Below are 20,838 nucleotides of genomic sequence, written 5' to 3'. Positions count from 1 at the left end.
GAGGCGCTTCCTAATAAGGGCTGGCCCGGTTACATCAGAAGTCCCTAATAAATTCTGTTCGTCTTCAGCTCAGGTCGAGAGCTGAAATTAGGTGAATATTAGAAAAAATACAACTTTTCCTATATGGAATATCCACCCCTGGGGTTTAATCTCGTGGAGCTGGGTTTACAGGGGTGTTTATCAAGCTCACTAGATCCGAGGTTTGACCTCCCAGCATGGTGCACTTTGAATCGGTTATAGCTAGCTCTGCTTTCTAAGGAGAACTCTCACTAACAAACCAGCAGGCATGACTGCAGAGAGGGAAGAAAAATAGGCAGACACTTTAGCCCCCTGCCTTTAAGAGGCAGGAAGAAAGGCAGAAAGGGAGATTATTTGTAAATTACGGAGAAAATCCTTGACAGGAGCATAGCTGAACACCAAGTCATTTTGTGTTCTGAGCATAGAACAAAATATAAAAGCTAAAATGAGTACCATCGTTTCCTCCCCAAGTCCAATCATATTGTCTAGAGATTTTTAAGTGGGTAAAAAATTGCTAGCATCTCTTTCAGAATAATATCCACCCACCCATCGGCTTGCCAGGGACACTAACAGCTCTGAAAAGAGCTCTCGATAAGGTAAATGAGCTTGCGCTGGGTCTCGGCAATCTCCATCTCCCTGCCTCATCTGTAGTGACTGATAAAGACACACTTTCCATCTTGGACTTGTTCCGCAGCACCTAGTGCAGATATCCACAGATGTCGTTACCCATCGAGATGTGGCAGAGCAGAAGGTCAGGGTGGGTCCATGGCTGTTCGATAGGAATCTGGAGCCTCCTGCTTTTGTTGTCCCCATCTTGCCCACCACAGTGCACTCCCCAACCCAAATGCCCCCGGAGAGTTGCCCTTTTGTGGATCTGTTTTCTGATAAACACATCTTCCTGGCAGGGAGTTGGGGGCAGAAGGAAAGCCATGCATTTCAGTGTCTGCTGACCTCCACTGGGGGATTAGAGAAGGGCCTTGCTCCAGCTACACCAGATCATTCCTCTTTGGTTACTCACCCCCAAGACCGAGAAGCTCTGTGTCCTCGTGTCAGTGCGGTGCCCAGGACAGCACGCTCGTCCCCATGTGCCAGCTCTCACTGTAGGCAGTCACTCGTGATGTGTCACAGCCCTCTTGTCGACTTTCTCAAAAGGCACCATGGCCAACATCCTGTGATAGGAGCCCAGATACCTCCTCAGAAGCTCATCCCCTCCTTCTTGTCTCATTTTATATCTAATGCTAACAGAAAAGAAACTGAATCTAAGTTTCAGTAAACATAAACCTTAACTTTGCATTTTTAGGTATGCATGTCATTATTTTCTTCTCTAAAACAGTTTCTATCTTTAAAGGTAACGGACGTGAAGAGGGGGAACCCAAGAGCTATAAACAAACTGATTGGGTTGGTCCGAAAAGCAACTCTCAGCCGAGCAGACCCAACTGCGATAAAGGAGATCCTGGAGAGGAAGCTGTCGTCATGAGCCGTCCCAGGTCCCTCTGTGTCCGAGGGAGAGCAGAACGACCGTGACTGAGACCCGGAGCCCATAACACGTGCCATCCAGTGGCTGGACATGCCAGTGCCTCCCAGGCCCCAGCCATGGGATGCCACCTGCACAGACAGCCCGGCTGCCTCTTGGACATCAGACTGGTTCCAGCTGCGTTGGTGGTAAAGAAACAGCACATTTCCAGCGCTCAGTGATGCGGAACTAAGTGAGACCCTGTTTCAGAGGCTGTCACCGTTCTAAGAGAACTTTTCATTTGTTGGCATGCAGTATTTTAGACCTGAGTAGAGGAGTGGAGCGAAAAACCACCACAGAATTGACACGTTGTAAACACACGTCAGTCTCAGGAGGCCTCGTGCGGACAGGAAGGAGAGTGTTGGTCTTCCTTACATTCCCTCATCCAAGGACTAAAAGTGACATGGCCCGTTGAGCTCCCTAGGGATCCTGGAAGGTAGAGGTCTGAGAATTAAGTGAAAAATCTTTTGAAAAAAAGAACAAACAAGTTTTCAAATAAATTTAATGAATAAAATATATACTGGAATATCACATAAAAAATTAACTTACACTTCAAAGATTGTGCAGTTGACAACTCCCTCTCCCCCCACCCAGGCCAAAGAAAGATAAAAAGGGGGGGTGGGGAGCTGTAACATTGATTTGTTTTGCCTGGGAAGAATAAGATTATAAGCTAGTACATCAGAATCTTGACCTTAAACAGTAATTGTGATGCCGTTAACAACATCTTCATGAAGGCTGGGCCACCTTCACCCCGGTGTTTGGGACAGGAATGCGCTTCTCCTGCACCGGAGCGCCCCTTTGCGCCCTGAGTGCCTCTGTTCCCTCTGACTCCCCACACGTAAGGACCGGTTTCTCAAAGGCTGCTTTTTAAAAGCACATGTCAAACTGGCATCAGGAGAAGAACAGACTCTCCGGAGTCTCATATTTTGCACTGAATCCCCTAGTCTGCTAAGGAGAATCCGAGCATTGCCCTGACAGACGGGGCTGCATTGGCAGCTGGGGGCCCTGGAGACAAACAGACCTTCCCAGTAGTCAGTGTAGCAATGAACCAAGCTCCAGCTGCCGGCCACTGCCCAGGACTTCCCTACCTCAGAGTGGCACGAAAGCCTCCCTCTGACCTAGCCAGAAAAGCAGGGACAGAAAGGAAACCAGTTGTGTGTGGTTTATTCCAGACAAGCATGAAGAGGTAAGGTTTTAAACAAAAACTTACAAAAACCATGAGTGACTCAGAATATTGAGAGACGAGGGATTCCCTCACCAGGAGGCCTTGTAACCCGAATGCATTCTCTTCAATACTGAAAACTACTAGACCCAGAAGTAAGATATTTTTTTTTCCTTTTCCAGAGAGAAAGAGTCCATTCTCTCTCCTCGCATTGCAAGTCTGAATTGCAAATGGGCAAGACAGTCTGAAATTGGATTCTGGCAGGATCGCAGGATCGTTGTTTTGTAAGAAATAATAGGGTTTGGTTTGGTTTTACAAACTCCCATTTTCACCAAAGGTCTGGCTTCTTGGACATCAAACTTCACAGAAGCCACTGGGGGATCTTTCCAGATCATTTTAAATCAAGGCCTTACTTAAATGGGTGATGGGGCTGGGGAGGGAGCTGGATGGAGGCAGTTTACCAAAACTGTTACATCCTATGTAAACTGTATCGTGAACTGATCTCTTCCAGAGAAAAATGCCATCATGAGAACACCTGATCTTTATGGTGATGACTGTCCACCTCTGACAGCTTGCCCCATGGTCTCGAATGCCCAACTTTGAAATCCTGAATATTGGATAGTTAATGTTGTTACAACTGCTAATAAAAAAAGTGAAATCAAAGCATAGCTCAGATATCATCCTTGGAACCTGACTGTATATTCAAAAGATATGTTTGCATAATAATGTCAGAAATTCACAGAGTATGGCTCTGCTCATAAACAGACCTCAAATACAGTTTTAAATACGTCTTTGCATGAGTGAGAATTCAGTCTATTTCTTTGTTTGCTGTTCCAATGAAAGTCTCATTAAAATGTAGGAGTGGTGTCCTCGGTAAAGCCATTGCCATCTGTCATTGGAATCCACACACCTATAGGCTGAGAGGGGAATGTGCTGGAAAACTGGCTCTTCCCCAGGTCGGCATGAACCAGCTTTACCTGGCCATGCCCAAACCATGTGTTCTGTTACTTGAAAAGGAGGTTGGTTGGTTCTGGTGGGAGGTCACGAACGTCAGCCTCAATACTCAGCACACTACCTGGCACAGAATAACTTTAGCAAATGTTGATTAAATTTATAAAGCAAAATTAGCAGACAGCCTTTCGTGGGGACTTTTGGTATGAGAGGTTGGTGCTGCCAACAAGTAGGTTTTTAAATTCTGGACATCTGGGTCTGGGAAGGAGCTTCTTGACTCTGTCCAGGCTTATGTATCAAGGTGAACTTCTCTCACTATCAAAGTATTCATGCCCCAGGAAGAGGAAGCTAATTGTTATTTATACCAAGTTTAGCAAGTTTTAGCTGAGCTTACACATGTACACTTTTGTAATTATTGCTAATCTGGAATAAGGCAATGGAATGGAAAAAGGCCATTCCTTTTTCCATTGTGTGTGAAAGTACACACCCTCCTAGAGCTTTGAGTTGATTAACTCAATACACAGCTTATGGGAATGACCCACAATTCATATCATCTTTCTCATTTCTATTGAATGTGCTGCATCATTTCAAGGATTCTACATAGTGACTCTTGAGAAAAAAAACACACACTGAGTCTGTCTCAAAGGCCACGTTATTTACCCAGTACCAGGAGCAGCACAGAAATGGCCACCGTGCTTCTCTGGCAGATCTTAGACAAATGTATTCATGGGTTATTTGTGAACGTGCCTGACCCTTAAGTGAGAGATGGATAGAATCTGATTGAAATTCTGTCTCATTGCCTCCCTTAGTCAAACAATTTAGCAAAAATCATTTAAGATCCACACCAAATTCCCTCTTAAAACTATCTCCAGGGCAGAAAGGGGCCTTGTTACAGGTCTTTTGCAGACTTGTCCCAATAAAAAGTCAGCGGACACACTCAGAAGCACGGACTTTTGCAGCCTCAGCTCCGTGAAATTTATAATCTGGCCCAAGAGCTTCCATCACCCTTGTCAGGTTCTGAAATGACATAGTAAATTTAAGCTCCCCAAAAGATGCCTGAATGACACATCGAACGCATACCGACCATGCCTATGGGTGGTCTGGTAACTTGCGTGGCTGACAGTGAGTTAGGTATACTCACATGTCATGAGACAGGAACAAAATACACAACGACCCAATGGGATGGGAAGGGTCAGTCCTAGCTAAAATCATCATCTTTCTTAGGATCCTAAGTACAGGCACCAAGGAACTAAAGGCTTCCCCCGCCCCGTCCCCATCTTCCTCCCCACAGAACCTCACCAAAAGACTTTCACTAACGCCATGTTTATCCAGTTAATGAGCCGCCAGGGTAATCTGTTCTCTGAAACAAGTAATGGCCTAACAAACGCCTGAACATAGGATTCACTGAGGCAAAATTAGCCCAAAACAACTCTTAGTCTTCCAAAGAGCTTGCTCTAAATCAGGTTTAGAGGGAAAAAAGAATCAACTCCATTCTCTAAAAATGCTTCCTCGATGATGTGATTTAAGGCTGGAGTAGAAACCGGTTCTACAGTGTTCTGTGTTAGGCTGTGATCTGATGGACAGCAAGGGCTGTGTGGTTGACAGAATGAGGGCTGAAGCGGGAAGGGACCTGCGAGGATCTTCTCAGTGACTGAGAGCGGAGGTGGCCCCAGTTGCCAGAGGACCACAGCTTCCAGGAAAAGCCAACACTGCAGAGCTGGCTGAGATTCACAGCAAGCCACAGGTACGCCGGCCCCTGCCACTGACCTAAAGGAGCACGTGCAGGAATAGCTGTTCTGCAATAGAATGTTTCATAAAAATGGCAAGCTTGAGAGCCATGTCAATAAATGCAGGGCCGGTAATTAGCAATTAATCCGAGCTGCCCTTAAATGAGAACCGGAGCTTATGCTGGACACACTTCCCATAACACCTGTGCCACGGCCTCCACCCCCGCCCCCCATGCAGCCCCTCTCTCCCGAGAGTGACCTAGGCACACGGATCCGGACTGAGAATGCGCAGCCCTTCCACAAGCCCGCACCTCAGAACAGAGCTGGACGTCAACCCAACATGACCACGGCAACCAAGCGCATTCAGAGACGTCAAAACAGCTTTCCACCCTGAGTACCACTGGCTGCCCAAATGGAACAGGCAACCCAAATACTCTCGTGTCCTGTTTTTGGAGCCTGTTCCCTAGAGGACACTCTCCTGACAACACCATGGCTCCACGAGGTCTCAGTGGCTTAGAAATCAACTACATCTGATATAAATCAAAGCCACTAGCCACAAAGGTACTCCTGGGAACCCAAGAAAGACCTGAACGCGCCCTCCCTACACACGATAGAGACCTCAGTTCCAACCCATCAATACATCAAATTATTTTCCAAGACAGTACAAGGCAAAAGGGCAGCAGTTTCATGATTCCTCTAAATACTGAGGAAAGGAAGTTATCTATTGATAACGAAAATCACATCTCTTTAACTGGTTACTCCAGCATCCCCATTTCATGGCTGAGGAATTGTAATGTATCCTCCAAGAAACTGTATTTTAGGCTAAACTCACCTGGAATTTCTTTGCTTGAAATTTTAAAAACATTTACTTGGTCATTTCCAAAAATCAATTTTAAATATCCCATTGCTCGCATATACTCTGAATCATAAAATTCACTCTATCTAGAACTTTACCTCAGACCCAGCATTATGAATTGAAATTTATGTGTGAGGTTCCAGGAACCTTCCAGTTGCTTTTGCTGCCCAGGAGCATCACGCTAGACACAGCGACGCCAACCTCAGGGCTGCGGCAAAACTGTGCCCTCCAGCAAGTAGCACAGGGTCTGACGGGGAGCCGGCCACATGGAGAACATGACCGCTTTTTAAAGCATGCCAGTATCTTTACAAATTTTTCCCAAACACGTGACAAAAAACAAATTTCTAAGGGCCTCGCCTATTACCTTGGTTGGAATATTCTACTTCCTTACATTATTTTTTTCCCACCAAGGCATTCCCATCATCACCCACCTGCTGTACAGTATCTTCAAATCTGTCTAGATCAAAGCTCTTTCCTCCGAACCCCTCAGGATTTGTCCTTCTCCTATTTACAGCCTCAGGACTCTGCTGTTTCTCCTTTTATGTCCACACCATTCCCTGAACCATCCTCAGCTAAGCCACCTGATCATTTCCCTTGACCGTGTGGGGTTTTCCAGGTCTCCATAATGTATTTCCCGGTCACATTTCTGACTTCATTTTGAAAACCCCTGAACACAATACTCTGGAGGAAGCCTATACTGGATTCAGAAAGATGAACTAGTCCCCAACTCCAAATAGGGTTATCATGTGAGTTTGCTACCAGCGAACCCCCACCCCCCCACACACCACGCAGGACTTAATTTTCCTGCCTCCCACCCCAGACACTGGTCATCCCTGTCCTCCTTTAAGGTAAGTCTAGTTCAGTACCTATTTTAAAAAATGCTAGGAGGCACAAAAGCCATCTCTTTCCTAAAAGGGCACCTTCTACACGAGGCTGTGGTGTTCTATAATAAAGCAACGCAGACTGAAGAAGAATCAATGCCAACACCAGATAAGGGAGACAGGTGTGCATCACATCAAAAAGTTAAGAAATACACTTTTCCAGGTATGATGTTTGCATTTTACGTACCTGGTATGTCCAAACTGGAAGATAAACACTTGTGCAAAACAAAGCTAGAGGAAAATAAATTACAGCTTAAATTCCATCTTCCTGTCCCTTCTTCTCTACCTTAAGTCACCTTCTTTTCCAGGGGAGAGCTGGAGGTTTGCCAGTACCAGTAAGTGCCAGGAAGCCACAAACAGGCCAGTCTTTTGGGCCACAGACTTTCCCACTGCGGACCACAGCGGGGCAGACCATTTTTTAAGACAGACAGATGTGAAGCCAGAAGCGGACATCTTTGGTTTCTTGCTTGGACTGGGAAGCACTGGGAGGCTGGCTGGTAAAATTCGCCTAGCCCAGACCAGGTCTCCTGGGGTCCTCATTCCATGGGCTGGCTCTCTCTCTACACAGAGCTGTTCCAAGATCCACACAAGGCAGAAGGGCAGCAGTCTCTGCCCTGCAGGGTCTCAGATGTGATTCTGCGCCCCCCCTCCTCTGCCAGGGGCCTGATTAAGCCCAGACCTACACTCCTGGCACCACACCTAGGGCTGCCCCCAGGCAGACCCGCCCACCAAAAAAAAAAAAAAAAAAAAGGAGAGCTGGGGCTTCCAGTTTCCCTCCCAACAGGGAGGCCCATCACCCTTGTTTTGTGCTTCTCACCTGCCCAAAGTAGGGGGCGGCGCTGAATATCCACAGACATCAGCTGTTTATGGTCTCATCTTTAACGCACGGTTATTTTGGTGGCTTAAGGAGACCGGTGCTAAGCATAATTGCACCTCTTGGCGCAGGCAGCCAAGCAGCACAGAGGCACTAATGCATCATGTTGGGACCTTCTAATGAACCCCATTACTCAGAAGGCAGCACTGCCGCATGCAGTGAGTCACCGGCAGGCACTGGGCTTTGCAGGGCTCCCCGTGACCTGTCCACACTCACATCCCAGGTCCCAGAGTGGCCGTCCGGTTCCTGTTTCTCTGCAAAGTGCAACACGGGAGAGGACGTGAACAGAATCTAAAACAATTGCCAGTGTTTTTACAGGTTGCATCTAGTTTACCTTTATCCTTTTCCCCCCACTTCATACTCCCGCTGACCCCCCCCACCAAAAAGCCCCCTGTGAAACAGCTTCACCAGTTCATCTGTTTTCCTTTCAGAAAACACTTAAAAAATACTTTCTTCATCAGATCAGACTTCTAAAAACCAATGTAACAGTTTGCATAAGTATATTTCATTTTGTGCAAATCTTACTAAAATAAGGCTGTTTCCAGTGTTTAGGTAGTGATACACGGATTAAAGGAAGCTCTCAAGCAACAAGAAAGTCTCCCCGCGTTCCAAATTCTCTGCAACTCCATCTGACTTCCCAGCAGAGAGCTGAGACCAGTGGGTTTGCCTGCACCGTAAGGCAACGTGTTGGGCAGAGTGCAAACCTTGGAAGGAGAATGCAAAGGGATGGAAGCTATGTGCTTGCATGATGGAGGCGAGAGGGGCTCCATCTTCATTCTTCCCTTTTATAAAATGGAGCCCAGATGCAGAAGGCAGTGGAGATGGGCCGTCTTCACTGCTGTGGAAGAGCTTATTAGCCTTCTGACATGGGGTACTTCCAGAAGCCACTAAACCCCAGTTTTTGCTTAGTGTGATCTCAGCTGCAAGAGGAGTGACTCACCGGGATGGGAGGATAACAACCGAAAATCTTGAGGGGGAAGAAAGATAACCTGCCAAAGGAGCCACCAGCTTATGAGACTTACATTCTACAGAAGGTGGAAAGACCCGGCTAGAGAGAGAGGAGGTAGACAGAAAATCGCCCTCCCTGCAAATCAAGTATTGTCAGGAAATATCAAAGTAGAAATTTCTGTAAGCAGCTTTGCATTTAACATTCAGTCAAGACACTAAAACCTTAAAAAACAAGAACCTCTATTAAAAAAAAAAAAAAGAAAGCTAACAACAGGAGTCCTCAAAGTCACCCAGGATCTTGTAGCACAGAATGGAGTGTTCCTGGGCCAAGGCAGCCAGTTCCTTGAGGAACTCGGGGAAGAGGGCAGCAGCCAGCATGGTGTTCCTCACTGGCAGAGGCAAGCTTGGGGGCACCCCAGCCACCTTGGCTCTGTTTGTCAGGAAGGGCTGAAGCACTCTTGGGGGACCATCCAAAAGGTTCTTGCCGATTCCTGTCCTGGAAGCATCCTGAATGGGATCTGAAACCAGAAAGAAAACGGACATGGTGACGCTCCCTGGTTCTTTAGGTCCGCCCTCTCCAGTGAAGCTGGGGGTTGGGGAGCTGGTGCGCTGTCTGGTTGTGGCTTCGGTCCCTGTCACTCAAGTCTCAAGACACAGCCCTCGAGTGCACATCCCATCCACCCTGCAGCACACACACTTGCCCAGCAGATAACCTCCAGCATGGGGCATGTGATGCAAGAGTTTCATCCCGAATCCTGTGCAAGAAACTTCATACGGGAATTGTGGCAAGCAAATAGGCTGATTAGGAGCCCTCCATGCCCAGGTCACGGCGAAGGGAAAACACAATGTCACTGCATCAACTGGAGGAAGACTTTGCTCACTACATGTGACTGGGGGAGTCCCGAAGCTCTACCTGCTCTTGCCAATCTCCTGGTACTGGGGGGAACCATCCTACCATTACCCGTCAAGCCCTGATCACACAGCACAGCTGCCCGAGACATGCTGGGTGGAGGATGCCTCTGGGAGCTCACTACAGCTCGGGCCGCGAGGACCCTCAGGACCCCGGTTTCTCGAGGCCAGGACCTCCAGGCCTTTTTGGAGGAGAGAATGGAAAAAGCCTTTTAAAGGTTGGAAATAGCGGAGAGGAGGTTGGGTGCTGGTAAGACCAACCAGACCAGGAACTTTGCATAACTGTGGGCATCTATCTAGTGGCAGCACGTGGCTTGGAAGCCTCCGTTTAAGAAAAGTTTCCAGGGGTTTCCATCTCAGTTTCAGTAACCCGGGTCTGAGATGAGATGAGCCCAAACTTGAACGTATTCAGATGACTTGCATTTCCATATCAAATCAGTTTTACTAATTAAAATGGTTCGACTTTCTGACTCCTTAATTCTTAAATATCTCCAGCGCTTCATATATTTATAGGAATTATTTATGCCTCCTTCTGCCCCTATTCAAACAGTCTCACCACTCTTTATAAATCATTACATTCAAGTTCTTCATTATTTTGGCTGCTTTTTAGAATTCAGTCCCATTTTTCAACACTCTGAGTGTTGCTTAACTACAGTACTAAAAATTCTTGACATTTATAGTACTTTCCACATCTCACTCCTATAGTCTTTAGTGCTAAAAAAAAAAAAAACTCCTCTGCTTTACTGCTTTAAATATCTTTTAGATTAAAGTTTATCACAGTTCATGCCATAAAGAACTGGAAGAGTTGCTGAGAATCGGTCCGCTGCTACCTTTTAGTGGAAACCCACAACACGTCCCGACCACAGAGGACAAAAGTGTTGACGCCACCGACATATGCTTCCCACCTTGGAGACCACCCCCTTGCCAGCCCCCAGCACCGCAGCTCTTCAAAGGGCCCAGCAAAGCTCACGAAGGAAGCTGGCCTGGAGTACAGCACACAGTGGGACTCGTGGGCAGTAGTTCCAGGCCAGGATTCCACTCGTGGAATTACCTCCCCTGTATCTCTGCACTTCTACAGCTTACCGGTGGTGGCTAAAAAGGGCACAGACTCTGCTGCTCACTGGCTGAGCGACAGTAGGGAGGATGCTTTACCTCTCTGTATTTTGATGTCCTCAGGTGTCAAAAGCTCACAGAGTTGCTTTAAGGATTCAATGAGTCAATAAGCAACTCAACACCAAAAACACAAATAATCCAATTAAATGTTGGCAGAAGACCTGAAATAACGAGACCATGATGAACCATCACTTTACACCTGTCAGCATGGCTAGAATCAGATGAAAAGTAACAAGTGTTGGTGAGGATGTGGAGAAAAAGGAACCCTCGTGCACTGTTGGTGGGAATGCAAACTGGTGCAGCCACTGTGGGAAACAGTATGGAGCTTCCTCAAATTTAAAAATAGAAATGCCATATGATCCAGTAAGTCCACTTTGGGGTATTTATTCAAAGAAAACAAAAACACTAACTTGAAAAGATATGTGCACCCGTATGTTCACTGCAGCATTATTTACAATAGCCAAGATATAGAAGTTAACCTAAATGTCCACTGATGGATGAATGAGTAAAGGTGTAGTGTGAGGGGTGCCTGGGAGGCTCGTTTGGTTAAACGACTGCCTTCAACTCAGGTCACGATCCTAGATCCTGGGATCAAGTCCCGCATCAGGCTCCCTGCCCACTGGGGAGTCTGCTTCTCCCTCTGCCTGCTGCTCCCCCTGCTTATGTGCTTGCTCCCTCTGACAAATAGTAAAATCTTTAAAAAATAAAAAATAAAAATTTAAAATAAAGGTGTTGTGTGTGTGTGTGTGTGAGAGTGTGTGCACACAATGGATTATTAGCCATAAAAAAGAATGAGTTCTTGCCATTTGCCACAACAGGGATGAACCTAGAGGGTATTATGAAGTAAGTTAGACAGAAAAAGACAAATGCCGTATGATTTCACTTATATGTGAAATTTAAGAACCAAAATGAACAAAGAAAAACAGACAAAACAGACTCTCAAACACAGAGAACAAACTGGTGGTTGCCTGAAGAGAGATGATGGGGGGCTAGGGGAAATAGATGAAGGGGATTAAGGGGTACACACTTCTGTACCCCTTATATAGCTATAACTTCTGTTATAAAATAAAGAAGTCACAAAGATGAAAAGTAAAGCATGGGAGTATAGTTAATAACACTGTAATAATGTGTGGTGACAGACGGGGACTAAATGTTCCATAGTAAGCGCTGAGGAATGCACAGAATTGCTGAATCAATGTTGTACACGTAAAACTAACATAACATTATATGTTAATTATGCCTCAATAAACGAACAAAAAAAGAGGTTAAAAAGAAAAACCACAATGAGTCAATAGGTGTAACACACACAGGGGCCTCTTAATGGGTCATCCATCAATCGTCAATGATTCACCTGCCACTGACTTCAGGAGACTCCTGCTTCCTGCCCCACAGGCCATCCCCTGAGCTGGCCTCACGCTGCATTGTATTAACCAGCTAAGGCCTGCATTGCCTCTAGCCTTGTGTTCTTAGGTTTTCAGTCCTCTACCAGACTCTGAGATTTGTGAGAGCTGCGCCCATAGGTGATGTGTCCTTCACGGCCCCCAGCACGCTTCCTTACTCACAGTAGAAGCTAATAAACATTCGCTGAGTGAATGAGGGGAGGAACTGGCCAATATCAGGTCTTCCCTCCACCTAATCTCCCCGGAGCTGGTTCATATGCCTCATCTCCATCTTCTCTTTCACATTCACTCCTCTTTTTCCCCTCAAAAAGGGTTTTTGTGGCTCATTTATCTAGCTTGATCATGAATTCAAGTGTCACCACTTAAAAAAAAAAGTGTCATTACTAAGGCTCATTTACCCACTTAAATCCAAGAATCAAAACTGTCTTCACTACTGAAGGCGAGAACGTGCACAGTGAGGACTTGCAGGAGCCCCTTACCGAGGGCTGTGCGATCAGCATGGGAGTGGCCTCTCCATGGGTCACGGAGCGCCACCAAGCTCTCAGCTCAGCAGCAAGGAGACCCGAGTCACGGATCTCACCTACCAGGCACCTAACTGATCATACAACATCTCCATTTCCCCTTCTGTACAATGGAAATACCACCGACCTGACCTCCCCCCCAGAACCAGAGATCTGAAAGGACACTGAAAAGAACTAAATACAACTAAATACCACCTCTGAGATTTGGAAAGTATTTGAGGGGAAGTGGCTGAGCCCCAGAGATCAGCAATCTCGAGGAAGACAACATGACAGTCGGCACTGGAAGTCTTCCCACCCCAGAGCAGGGGACACAGGGACCTGTACTTCTGCTTGAAGCATTAGTAAGGAGGCTCATTTTCCCCCACGGCCGCCAGAAACCCAAGGGAACGCAGGGCCCAGGGTACAGAGCAGCTCTGGCTGCGGGCACCCGGGTTCCACCCATCCTAACAGGGCTCAACAAGCACAGACAAGCACCTGAAGAAAAAGGCAGGAAGAAGGGAAGTATAAATAAATGTCCAAATCGGGAGTCGTTTTCTCAAATGTTGCCCTGGGTCTGAAAAGCTGCAACAGAGGGTCCTCAAGATGAATACTAGCAAGATTTCAAAGTGAGGCAAGAAATCCATTTGGCACTCACCCCCCATCCACAGTGTTAGAGCCCACAGCTCCCCGACAGTGCGAACCCCAATATCTGGCCCATTACCAGAACTCTCAAGCACGCTCCCGGATTCAACTCACCTCCAGGCAGTCACGTCACAAGGCTTCAGTAGTCAGCCCTGGGCGAGGGGACAGAGAACTCCCTTGTTCCGAGAGTTTAGAGATTTTTAAAGTTGAGAGGAGGGGCCACTTTGGGAATCTGAATGAAGTTGGAAGGTTCACCTGAACATAAAGTAAAGTCTTTTTCCCCGAGGGAAGCTTCTCACGAGTCAGAGCCCCCTGAACGTCACAGACCTTAGGAAGCGTCAACCCTGGCTGACTAATTTGATAACCACACGTGGCACGAATGAGTTCAAGTTCCTCTGGGCACCTACCTGGCAGCCACTGTCATGAGACCATTGGAAGCCAGGACAGAGCGCCAAGTGTGAGCAATCCCCACCACTCCTCACCCCTTCACCCAGAATGCGTGCGTCAAGGAGAGCCTGGGAAGCCGGTCGGCGTCTGTGCCCTCAGCTCCACACGCCGGGCAGGCCACTCTCGGGCACCGGAGCTTTGTGCCCCCGGCTGACTACTCCAGGCCTCTAATTTCAGCTGCCTTATCCGAAAATGAAGCCAACAGTACCTTCCTGGCCCACTCCACAGTGCGATTTGAAAATAAAACTGTCTGGGGAAGCACTTAACAAATGAACAACAGCAGATGTGGGGTGTAATATAAGGAGACTCGTGTCACCTTCTGTCCACCGACTACAAAAATGGCCACAATTCTTACAGTTCTTCCCATCGAGAGGCAGATGGTTTGCTCCATTCTTGAACCTGGGCTCGCCCAATGACCTGCCTTGGCCGAAAGAATGCAGCAAATTTGACCTTGTTTGGGTCCCAAGACACAGCCTCAGAAGATTTTGTACACTCTTGCTCTGGTTCTTGCAACCCTACAGTCACGATGTCGACGAGCCCTGTCTAACCTCGTGGATGAGGAGAAATACAGACCTCCACCCCCACCATCCCCATCAGCCCAGCCAGCTACCGCCCCTGTGAGTGGGGCCATCCCAGACACCCAGACACCCACCAAAGGCAACATACATAATTCCAGCCAAAACCCGCCAAGCCCCCCCGCCCCGATCAGAACCCCCAGGTCACCATGTGCACAGACTCAGGAGCCCCATGAATGGCGTCCTTTAAAGCCACTGAGTTGTTGCCCTGGTTTGTTATGCACGAAAGCTGACTCCCCCAGGGTGAGTGACCGCAGCAAGCCCTGGAATCAAGAGGAACATCGCTAACAGACTAGCCATCCATGAGCTAGGAGAAGCCACATGGGGCCCACAGTCCACTTTTCCACGGAGATGGGGGGGCTCCTCCTCTCCGTGAATGGTCTGGCCTGGTCTGCTCTTCTCCGGGGGCCTGAATCTTCAAGGCTGTCCCCTCATCTTCCAGTTGGCCCAGGCCCACCTTCCTTTCAAGATTTGCCTCGCAATACTCTGAAGGCTCTTCACAGCCAGAAAGGGCTGCAGATGGAAAATAAATCCTTCATTTAAAAGTCAAGGAACAGGAGGACCCAGGGAGGCCCAGTGACCAAGAACAAACAGCTGCAGACAAGGTCAAGAGACAAGGTCAAGCCACTAGAGTTCTGGGATCTTTTCAGCTTCCTCTATAGATTTAAAACTGGCCCCAAGTTACATTCTGCTTCTCACTCTCAATCTTGTTTCTCATCACATGCCTTTAGCCTGGGACCCAGTGCCCCATGGTCCCCACTGTTCACCTGCCACAAGGCTGGTGTGTCTGTGTGGGGACAAGCAAAAGCCAGCCCAATACCGGGCATCTCTAGTTCGCCCTCTATTTGGCTTAAGCTGAGGCTCAGAAGACAACTAGGCACCAAATCCGCCCAGCCAGCACTTAACTAAGGCAAACCAGAGGTGCCCCCTGGCCTGGCCAGCCCGCAGGACAGCTCCGGGCTTGCTGCTTGGCACCAACCACCGCTCTCCCCCCACCGAGCCCTCTAGAGCTGATGGAAAGGCACTCTGGGAAATTATAAGCTGAGCATAAACTTGACTTCTCCCAAGTCCAGGTGAATAGTTTCTACCTTCTAGAGCCCTCAAGCACATTTATTTGGGGCCTGAGAGTCTCTGAAAACATAATAAAGAGAACTGATGCCCTCCTCAGGGTAGGATCGGCCAAAATATGGTTCTGAGTGTGCCCATAATGCCTCTTGCTGGCCCACATGTGCCAAGGTCTTTATTCTAGCCAAGCGACAGCGCACAGCACTCCTTCCCCGACCCACCGTTGGGGCGGGAGACCAAAGCCCTATGAAGCCCTCCCAGCAGGAGCAGGCCAGCTGCATGCAGGGGGGATCTCTCTCGAGGTGGAAGGACACTTGGGGGAGGCCCCTCACTGTCGGGTAAACAGGAAAACGCATTTAGAGGCTCTGAAGGCCCAGGGGTCAGCACGGCGTCTGCAGACCCCAATCAGGAAAGAGGTTGGGGACGTGGAGGAAGAGCTGGAGAAGAGACCCAGGGGAGCCCCCTGGCTTACCTTTGGTTAGTGACTCGGGGGTCAAGTCAGACATGTCCACTCGGAAGAGCAGGTACTGCTGGGCTTGTATGAGGAGCCCTGGGAAGTCTCTCTCCACGGAAGCAAACTGCTCGATCTTGTTTTTCACCGATGCGAGGACCTGTCACACACGACACTTAATGATGTCAATACTGCACAGTGGAATTCCAGCCTCGGCTTCCAATGCATCCCTCAGAGGCAGCCCTCGCCACAGGAACTTTTAGAATATTAGGCATTTGCTTGCTTATAACGGCCTGGATGTTCGTGGTGGGGCACCCTCGAAACCACAGACTCAACAGGGCTTTGCAATCTGTCTCGAATAATTGACACAACCAGCATACTAGGACGGGGAAGGAGAGCAAATGAAGTAGAACAGGAGGCAAGTGAGAGAAACAGCCCGACACCAGAGGACAAGAGGGAGGCACCCCACTCACGAGCCCCAGTGACGCCAACAGGGGTGGGTGTGGGCTCGGCGACCTACCTGGTAGAGAGAACGCACGCTCGGCTGGAAGACCATGTTGGTGTTGAGCAGAAAGGAGCGCAGGAGCGGCTGGGGGTAGCTGGCCAGCTGGGTGATGATCCCGATGAGCAGCAAATTAACGTGGAGAGAGTTCTCCAGCATGTTCTCCAGCTTCGACAGGACCACGCTGATGAAGGGGCCTGGGGGAAGAGCGTGCGGCCTCAGGGCTGGCCCGGCCCCGGGGACATCTTGCCCCCACAGTGGAGGAGACGCTTGGCCGGCTCCAAACCACGGGCCTGCCAGGTGCAAATCAGACCCAGCCACCGAGGGGGCACCCCAGCATGTCCCGACGCAACTCAGAACCCAGAACAAACCACCCCCAGCAAGAGAAAGCAGACACACATGCATGGGAGCTGCTAGTTTCACTCCATGAGCAGCTCAGATACTTGGGAAATTATCACAACCCTTGACAAAGGCCAGAGGACAAGTAATTTCATTTTAGAAATTAAAACCTACTTCTCCGTCCTGCTGCTGGCTTTCCGGGGACTGCCAAAGCTCAAAGACACGGTGCTCCTCACCTCAGGAGGGCACGTACTGGGGTGCTGTGTGTATGTACAGTTTAGTAACAGAAAAGCCTTTATATTAGTAAATAATAGCAAACACATAGAATTATGGTACAAAACAGCAGCACCATCAACAGTACGCCATCGGCAGGGACTGTCTGTCCCCAGTGAGTACCAGGAGAAAGATTCTGTCTCATCAAATATCACAAGGCAGAAGAACGGGAGGAAGGGACAAGCCAGGGCTGAATGAGGCCTGGGCCGTAACTTTACTAACTTTCGGAAGGTAAAGTTTGAGGTGTCAGAGGTTCCTCAAGAAAGAAAAGCTATAGGACTACAAAAGCCACTCAGAAATAATTAGGCAAAAAGAAGCTTTGATCAATTTGGATCACTAGAAAATTAATATGCTTTATGTTGGAATTCATTGAAGACAGTGAAAAATCAAAAAAAATTAATCTGGCATTAACAAATGACTTCAAGACGTTTTTCATTTTTACCATAAAAGTGATCCATTAAACAAAATGAAGGAGTATTCTGTATTTCCCCCAGCAGAGCTACGGATGGTGCCTGGAAACCACGGCATATTTCTAACAAAAGCACATAGCCCTTGATGAATAAACGTGCCTTGTGAAGATGTCACCAACATTAATATGAGTTTAACAAAAACATACTTCACCACAAGATGCTTCATTCGGAAGCCTTGGTGGTGTGAGAGAGTAAAACCCTTTACAAGAAAACAGAAGCCATCCTCGAGGAACAGCGACACCAATCTTAAATCCTTACCCGTCCAAGCAAGTAACAGACAAGGGCAAGACTCCAGTCGCTGCCGTGACAGAGGGTGTTTCTGTAGGGGACTCGAACAAAAAAGGGACCAGCCCCTTGTGCGTTTACATTAGCCTCAACTTCCCCACCTCTGGGACGGCACAGAGCTCCCGGGTCCCGTCGCACAACACGGGTGTTCAGTGACCTCTTCCAATAGAGAGCCTTGGCAGAGGCCTTGCTCACAGAACACAGCTGGGAGGCTCTGTAGAATGCAGTGCAGCCAGAAATGGGATTAGATCCCACTTTGCAAGCAACTTCATGGGGCTTCAGCAAAACCCCCAGAAATGTCACTGGTAAGTCTTTTTTTTTTTTTTTTTTTTTTTTTAATTTATTTATTTGATAGGCAGAGAGGCAGGCGGAGAGAGCGGGGCCAGGAAGCAGGCTCCCTGCTGAGCAGAGAGCCCAATGTGGGGCTCGATCCCAGGACCCTGAGATCATGACCTGAGCTGAAGGCAGAGGCTTTAACCCACTGAGCCACCCAGGCACCCCACTGCTAGCTCTTCTTAAGATGTCACAATTCAAGCTCGCCAGATAGATGGACAGGGAGAAGGCGGCTGCCCTCCGCTTCTCGGCCCAGCCTTTCCTATCTTATCCCAACCCCCACTGCCCTTACCCCATCCCGATGCCCCTGCAGTCCCTGGCTCAGGCTCTGTTTTCCTCCAGAGGGAGCAAGGATGGGTGACCTAAGTCATTTCAGGTGGGCAGAATCTCCCATAAATACATCTTTGACGTGAGCTCACGACTGCCCTCCCACGGCCCGATGCCACCCTCAGCCTACGGGGCCACCCTGCTCACAGGAAGGCGGCTGAGTGCACAGGGCCAGGACAAACCAGCTCCAGTCTGCCGCTCCTTCAGGCAGGGACATCCACCCAGCCCCCTGTGGAGAGTGAGTGCCAACACCATCTCCCTTGCACAACAGATCATTAGGTCAAGGCCAGCAACTGTCATAATGCACTAATGACATTAATTACAATTTTTTACCATGTGCAATGAGAAACATACGTGAAACCCTTTCAGTTTCCCCTTTTAGTCTCATTTGATTTCTAGCACTTTAAAAAAAACTGCTTAGCAACAAATAGTTGCTAGGGGAAACTCATAAGCAGCTGAAAATCAGAAAAAACTCAGCTACAACACAGAAAGCCACAGCTGTGTTCAGGGCTGAACAGCCCATTTCTCCTCCTTCTCCTCTTCTAGGACAAGCAGACTCCCCACCCTGTGTGTGTGTGTGTGTGTGTGTGTGTGTGTGTCTGTCTGTCTGTCTGTCTGTCCTGGTTGGTTTGGGGGTTTTACCTGACCAAATGACAACACTCTCCCCACACTGCTCTGCCTCCTGCATTCCTTCTAGCACAGAGCAACCTGTCACGTTCATCTCAAGGCCCCAAGCTATTCGGTTGCCTTGGGTTCATTAGTCAAATGGTCTCCTCCTAGTGGACATGTGGGTTGTTTCCAATCTTTTTCTATCATAAACAACACTGCAGTGAACATCTTTGTGTATATGTCTTGGCACACAGGTGTGCATACAGCCCGTGACACGTTCCCAGGAACAAAGCACTAGGGCATTCTGAATTCTGATCCAGTGATAAACATCTCCCACCTGCTCTTCTTTTTTTTTTTTTTAAGATTTTTATTTAATTATTTTGACAGGCAGAGATCACAAGTAGGAAGAGAGGCAGGCAGAGAGAGAGAGGGAGAAGCAGGCTCCCCGCTGAGCAGAGAGCCCGACATGGGGCTTGATCCCAGAACCCTGGGATCACGACCTGAGCCGAAGGCAGAGGCCCTAACCCACTGAGCCACCCAGGTGCCCCTCCCACCTGCTCTTCTGACAGCAACCTCACCCCGTGCAGTGAGCTCCAGGTGGCCTTGCACACACAGATCAGTCTCATCACTTGCCAACTGCAACACTCCCAGGCCGCACACAGCCGGTTACTCAGCTTAGCCCAAAGACTTCCCTACCGCCAGCCCCATCTCACTTCCAGAGCTTTCTGTCTCAAATACCTCACTGCCTTGCATGACACACCCATGCACATATGGCCGGGCTCCTTCCTCTTCTGACCCTTGTCTCCTCTGCCCAGGGCAATCCTTCCGGGCCATTTGTACCTGGTAGGTCCTGTCCGCCATTTGTGCCCCTTCTCCGGGAAGTCTTCCCCATTCCCCCCCCCTCGGGGGTCCCCTAGAGAGTGGCAGACAATCACTAATAATGCATTTCTAAGTGAGTACAGTTCTTTGTCAGTGCCTCCTCTGAAAGCCTGGGAATTCCTTCATTTTTCTGTCTTTAGTATCTTGCCTAGAACCTGCCAAGTATTAGGAGATAAATCAAATGTTACTGAATGCACAGATAAAGTAATTAGATAAATGAAATGGAATGCTTTGATTTTGCTGAGCAGTGAATTCATTTCAGGGGAAATCAGGATCCCATGGAGGGATGGAAGTTAAGCCTACTGCTACAGAACACTCAGAAGTTGCAAAACTATAAAGTTAGGAGGAAAGATGTTTTCCTAAAGTTGTGAATGAATTTCAAAGGAGGGGGAAAAAAAGCAAAGTTTTAGTTAAAATTACCTCTATGTATCAAAAAACATTACATTGTGTTGGTTCTCCTGTGTACCCTATACAAAATATTGGTATTATTTAATAAGGTGTTGTATTAGCTTTTACTTCTTGCCCTACACTAGATATTATTTCCTCAATCTACATATTTCCCAGGGCCGAAGCTCCTTTCTAAGAAAGCTGGGATTTCCTGGCATCTCCTTTCGGGAGAGCAACTGCAAAATGGCGATGTCCACCTGGTCAGAGTCAAGAGGGCAGGCCCCAGGCAAAATGGGGGGACTTAGTGCCCCTTTCCCCCACACTAAGCTCTCTGCCCCTCCTTTAGGCAGCCAGGGCCTTCCTGCCCCCTCCCCTCCCCTTCCCCCTATCACCGGGGAAAAC

At 48.3% G+C, this 20,838-nt stretch overlaps 2 protein-coding genes across 2 annotated transcripts in view; one reads left to right on the top strand and one right to left on the bottom strand.

Moving 5' to 3' along the window:
- The window catches only part of GATB (glutamyl-tRNA amidotransferase subunit B), a 98,308-nt gene extending 94,740 nt beyond the window's left edge, over window positions 1-3,568 (top strand). The window contains exon 13 of the mRNA XM_080796618.1: window positions 1,367-3,568. Coding sequence (XP_080652744.1) covers window positions 1,367-1,495 — 129 coding nt within the window. The 3' untranslated portion in view covers window positions 1,496-3,568. The remainder of the gene's footprint in view (window positions 1-1,366) is intronic.
- Window positions 3,569-8,283: 4,715 nt separating this feature from the next.
- FHIP1A (FHF complex subunit HOOK interacting protein 1A) overlaps window positions 8,284-20,838 on the bottom strand; it is a 244,968-nt gene continuing 232,413 nt past the window's right edge. Inside the window, exons 11-13 of the mRNA XM_080796952.1 lie at window positions 16,553-16,731; window positions 16,054-16,192; window positions 8,284-9,448 (exon numbers count right to left, since the gene is read on the bottom strand). Of these exons, the coding sequence (XP_080653078.1) occupies window positions 9,195-9,448; window positions 16,054-16,192; window positions 16,553-16,731 (572 nt within the window). The 3' untranslated portion in view covers window positions 8,284-9,194. The remainder of the gene's footprint in view (window positions 9,449-16,053; window positions 16,193-16,552; window positions 16,732-20,838) is intronic.

Source organism: Martes martes (assembly GCF_963455335.1).
Source record: "Martes martes genome assembly, chromosome: 2".
NCBI classification, from domain to species: Eukaryota; Metazoa; Chordata; class Mammalia; order Carnivora; family Mustelidae; genus Martes; species Martes martes.
Note: the sequence above shows the minus strand (reverse complement) of the source record. Positions and strands in the feature narration are given on the sequence as shown.